Source organism: Frankliniella occidentalis, unplaced genomic scaffold (assembly GCF_000697945.3).
Source record: "Frankliniella occidentalis isolate FOCC.00 unplaced genomic scaffold, Focc_3.1 Scaffold310, whole genome shotgun sequence".
Classification (NCBI taxonomy): Eukaryota; Metazoa; Arthropoda; class Insecta; order Thysanoptera; family Thripidae; genus Frankliniella; species Frankliniella occidentalis.
This window is the reverse complement of record NW_026267435.1, coordinates 229,542-235,169: the sequence shown is the minus strand read 5'-3', so window position 1 is coordinate 235,169 and position 5,628 is coordinate 229,542. Positions and strand designations below refer to the sequence as shown.

General features: G+C 39.3%; 1 protein-coding gene across 1 annotated transcript; it reads right to left on the bottom strand.

Annotated features, from left to right (window-relative positions):
* Positions 1 to 462: 462 nt before the first annotated feature.
* Positions 463 to 4,225, bottom strand: LOC113212907 (uncharacterized). The gene is made up of 7 exons (XM_026431766.2): positions 4,077 to 4,225; positions 3,223 to 3,680; positions 3,023 to 3,115; positions 1,773 to 2,344; positions 1,593 to 1,684; positions 1,406 to 1,519; positions 463 to 1,312 (listed from the first exon to the last, which is right to left on the bottom strand). Exons 1-7 carry the CDS (start codon positions 4,081 to 4,083, stop codon positions 1,056 to 1,058), a joined length of 1,593 nt encoding a protein of 530 aa, XP_026287551.1. The 5' UTR covers positions 4,084 to 4,225; the 3' UTR covers positions 463 to 1,055.
* Positions 4,226 to 5,628: the final 1,403 nt, after the last annotated feature.

Here is a 5,628-nt window from a genome sequence, read left to right as displayed (position 1 = left end):
ACAATGAAATTTAGATATTTTATAGGATTGACATTGTTTTAATTTATAAGTAGTTCAGGGTTCTTATAAGCTGACCTTAAATTGCTTTAAAAACAGTCTTTCTGCAACAACTTCAAGTGTACAAGTTATAAAATATAAATGATCTAACTAACTAAACTAAAAGCAATATAACAGTGATTTAGGAATTTTTTTAAAAAAAACTTGACTAATTAATTGATGCTGGGGTAGCAGATTATACAGTTTATGAGCATAAACAAGCTGATACTGCTTTCAAGTTGCTCAGTTCCTGATTTTTCCAAATCAATGAAGAGGTTACCACCTATAATGCTCAACATTGAAATTGTTTTTGTATGTTATGTTACTGATTTTTTACAGAATACTATGATACTTATATCGTATTTAATTTTAACATTTTGAGCTGAAACCCTTTATGTTACCTGAAAAATGTTATTAGTCCTGTAGTCCTTAGTCATATTATTTATTTTTGATTATAAATGAAGAAATTGTCAAGAAACAATTTTTTATCATTCCAAAGATAAAGAACAATCAAAAGAATTATCTTCTCTCATTTTTTGTTCACCTCTCACAGAAACACATGTATCAGGACTTCAACAAAACAAACAGAATTATAAAACAATGACTTTACAACCACCTGCAAAACAGTTTGCAAAACAAATCTTGTATGACAGGCGACGGGATGTAAACCTTAACCTTTACCAAGGTTGGAATTAAAAGAGGATGAGATAAACAAGAGTGATGTTGATATTTTATGAAAATGGAAATACATGTCAATACATTGACCAATGATCAAATCAAATTAGGTAAAAGCAGCTGGTACTGCACTTGAATGGGTCTCAAGACAAGAGTATCAGATCTCCAACTAGTTAAAAAAAATTAATAGTAATAATAGTGACTAGGTGAGAGTCTACACATAGGTGTGCTCTGTAAAACTTAATAGTGTTATGCTGACCTCACCAATTCATTACAATAAAAGCTAAAATATCCAACAGCCATAAGTCAAACTAAATATGAATATGAAACAGATGAGACAAAATCTAAGATAAATTAACGGGGATTATTTGACCATGAAAAACTTTAAAGCTATTGGTTTTGACAGGAGATGCTACTGTATTGTTTGTGTTTGGAGGGGGTTTGCTGCGGCGCCTGGAGGAAGCTGACGCATTTTTCCTAACAGAAGAGGGTTTCAGCTCCTGATGACAGCGGCCTTTCTCACGGCAAACTTCTTTGTGGCTGCTAAAGAACTCGGAGGACAGTGCAATGATAGGACACCACGGACATAGCCAAAATCCATCTACAACAAATAAAGTGATTTTTCAAATTAGCAAAATCTATGTATGTTTGAGGGATAGAATAAAAATAAAGACATAAAAGCCCTCTTCAATACCTTCTTGAACATCTGTGACATCAGTCACTTCGGAAGATATAACACTTTGGTGGTATTTGCAATGTTTCACACTTGAGAAAACTATATCGCAGAACGAGCAACTATAAGGACTTCCTGCAACAAGAGCATATTGACGTTACAGTAAATCATGGTGGTTAGAAACAAGAAATACATAGTTAAGAAGTACCTGTTGAAACTTCTATATTTTTGTGAAGGTCCAGAAGATCAAGAGAGGATGCTAAAATGTTGGTGTTAACATGAAAGCGTGTTTTCCGTAATCTGGAATGAAATGTTACAGTTTTGTTAAATGTTACAAGTTTCAGACAAATTGTAGGTAAATTTATGGATTTGCAATCAAGACACGTACTTCCTTCCATCTTCTTGTGGAAAACCTAAAAATCCAAATTTGATGTGGCATGTGGATTTGTTTGCCGGTGGCTTTATTGAGCCTAACGGTTCTGTCTTAGGGGAGGACTCTTTGGGAGGATCTATGCGTTCATCTAAAGGAGAATCAGTTAAAGGAGGACTTGCACACACAGATCTGGTTGTTTTTGAAATGGGAAATGATGGGACAAATGGGAGTGGTTTGATGGACTGAGATGCATTAGAAGAGAAGGAATGGGGGGCACCTGTATTAGTAAATGTAGGTGCCATAGCACCCAAGACATCAAATGAAGGGAGATTCAAGGCTGATTTCTCTAATGTCTCATAATTTTTTCTTGGGCTCACAGCAAGGGCAGAGTTTATGCTTTGGAATATTTTTGTAGGGGACATTGCAGGCAGAGGCGTTTCAGATACGGTCGATTCAGGATCCTTATCAAGATCAACTAAAGTAGTTTTACTTGAATCGTAAGCAATCGACTCTCTTTTTTCTGACTCACTGTCAGCAAGAAATACTGATGCAGGTGAAGGTGATGGAGGAGAGTCAGAAGACTGGGCCTGGAAACAAAAAGTTGAATCTTAAGATACTATATCACTTCAGGCAATGCACAAGTGAGAGAACATGAGAAGAAACAATTTTCCCTCATGTGACCATGTTGCTACTAGCCACAATGAAGCAGTCCAGGTAAAGCTGAAAAGAAGAGGAATGTGGGGAACAAGAAAATGTGCTTGAACACGGTGACTTCCTTTTCCATGTTCCCTGGATTCGTCTGCATTTCAGCTTTACGAGAATTTGACTGGATTGCTTCATTAAGATTGAACTTTTCATTTGAATAATGTCTTTTGCCAAACTAATTTTAGAAACATCTACAACTAATCAGTGGAACTAGTTTTGGTTAAAATAACTCTAATTCCAGCCTCATGGAATATTACGCATAAGACAAGACCTTGAATTTCTAAATGAAACTGAGATCTAGTAACTGCTAATATAATAAGTTTAAGGAATACTATTGTAATTTCAAAATTAAACATAGTTTCTGTAATGTAATATGAAATTGGTTTAACAACACAAGAATGGGCCATGAAACACTTCAGCTAACCTAACACAAAAACCAAGCAGAAGACATCTGGCAACACTGTAGAGTGGTGCCATGTAGGCTTCAAGTAATTTTTGTGTCAGTACTCTAGCCTTTTCTATGAGACTTCATATAAACTTCAACAAAATTAAACACTTACAAATTTATCTGAATCATTTGTTGGTGAAACATTTAAGTTTGGGCACGCCTTTCGCAGGACATAGCCAATGTCCCGGAGCACCACTTTTGGAATCTACAAGAAAATAGTTCAGAAATTGTTAACATTTGTAATAAAGATGTGATAATTAATTAAAGTTAAAGTAAAATTAAAGGAAAAGAATAGCCAGAATTAAAACATACCATGTTTTTACGTGTATCACCATCTGGGAGTTCCAGTAAGTTCCTCGTGCTAGTCTGTCTATTAGTAGACAGCTGAAGGGCTGAGAGCACTTTGACCGCAGCAGATTCAAATTCAACATTGTCAATACTTTTATGATGGTGATGGCTAGATTTGGATGAGCGTTTCCGTGCTACATGCAACTTCGATTTGGATTTATGATGTGATGTGACATGGCTCGGATATGAATCAGCAAATTTAGATGAAGGAACACCATGGAGAGAAATGTCAGAGAGATATTTCTGAGAAGATGTAAGAGAGGTGGATACTCCATTTGAGTTGGAGAGATGGTTTGTCTTAAGAACAGTATGAGTTGGATACAGAGCTTTGTTGGGCGAGTTTCTTTTTAAAGGAATGATGGTGGATAGAGATGAATCTTTCCACACTGAATCTTCTCCTTGCCAAGGTTCAATTCGTGTCCCTGAAAACAAAAAGGTTCATATAGAATCTGACAGTAATATGTCGATAGAATTTTTAGTTCTATTACACTAGAAGAAAACTTAACCTCACACATGGAGCTGTATTAGGTTAAGCATCAACTCGAACTACCATAAACTCCTCTTGACAATGTCATACAGAGTACAACTAATGCAATTAATGAAATATTTGAACGTATTCGATAGTTGTTTAAAAAGTGGATATGAGCAAAAGAGATAAAATGAAGTAAATAACTAATGTTTTGGGGCAGAAATGAAAGTACAGTTCAAAAGCCAAGAGTACCAGCCAGACTTAAAACTACCAAATGGCTAGGTGCTCACAGAGAAAACATTTCGCGACAAACCTGGAGAAAGAATAAATAAACTAATTTTTCACTTACGAGCCATTTCATATGAATTCGCCGGAATGGGCTTTGTCACAGAAAAACATCAAACATCAACAACACAGAACAGCTGCAAACAAAAACAAGATGTAAACAGGAAAATGCTGCCAACCTATAAAATAATGTCTGTTGTCGAAAAGAATACATTTCAAGAGAATGTCGTTGATAAGTAAGTAAATAACTCCACAATGTTATAATGCAATTAAAACCGTATTGTGCGAAGCAGAAATATAGTGTTTTCTCCCCGAAATTATTCTGTGAAATGTCATTTGTGTAACGTTGCAGCCTTTATGGCGCCAACGGAGTAATGGTGGCGGGATATTTGACAGACAGCGCGACAACGCCGAGGAGGAGTATAACAGCTGGCTGGTAGAAGGCATTAATCAGCTTAAAGGAACGACAAAATTGCACCGCAAAGCATTTTGGCAAATATTTCTTGTCCATAGAAAACATAGAGAAGTCATAATATGAATCCTACCACTGCCTGTACTACAGAGTAAGCAGTTCGTCAGATCGTGAAGGATAGGATGAAGTCGCATTAATAAGAACTTATCCCTTTTCGAGAAAAATCCGCTACTTTGCACCACACCCACCCCCACCCCACCCTTAACACGTTCCCTGCGGCGGATTTTTGGTGCCTATGATTTAACATATGGGAAGTTGACCACATTGTGGTCATGCCGCAGGGAACGTGATAAGCATCAGCTCAGCAACCCCGCAACCCGATCTCCGGTTTACCTCCTTGGTTCAGCCATCAGAAGGTCGGGGATCGAAGAGCACCACGCTGGAGGGTCATTAGAGAGCTCGCAACTTTTTCGACTTTTGACTTCCAGCCGGGAACCGATATCGGATAATGTACCCCAAAATGTTAGTGTTCATCTGAAAAATAAATCTGAGGGGATCGCAACCGAGATCGTGACCGGAACTAGAACAAGTCCCTAGCTTGTGAGCTCTGATGGCGGGTCCTTCTGGATCAGCTGGACCGGGCTGGACTGGACGCGGCGGGTGCGGGGGCCGTGCGGGCGGGGCGCGACACGCCCCCAGAGTGTTGTCTAATCTGGGGAGATTGTCAGCAGCATCCACGTGTGTTCGGCTAAAGCCGATAGGGCGCTCGCAGCCGCGGGCTCGACACACACCAGAAAAGGGTTTAAAGCGGCGCAAAAAGCTTCCAATCACATACTCCTGATTCATTATCAACTCTGGAAACCGAGACAAGGTTTATGTATGCTGTGCCTCACGCCACACACACACACACACACAGATCGACGTACAGAGGCAAGGCACACACACACATATGCAGCAAATAACTGCCGAGCCGACGCGACGTGAGCAACGGAGCGTTCTGGTTCAACAAACATCACCGGCTCCCGACAAGTCGATTATGTCCCGCAGTAAAAGAGATATGGTTTGAATTTCTAGTATGCGCGCGCGTGATGTGCGCACAGTGCACGTTTATCGAGCCGTGAGCTCTGCGCGCGGAGCCGTGCCAAAGGCGGGGACGATGGGTGTTCTGGAGACGTTGTATGTAAGGTACAACCAGGGCGGGGGG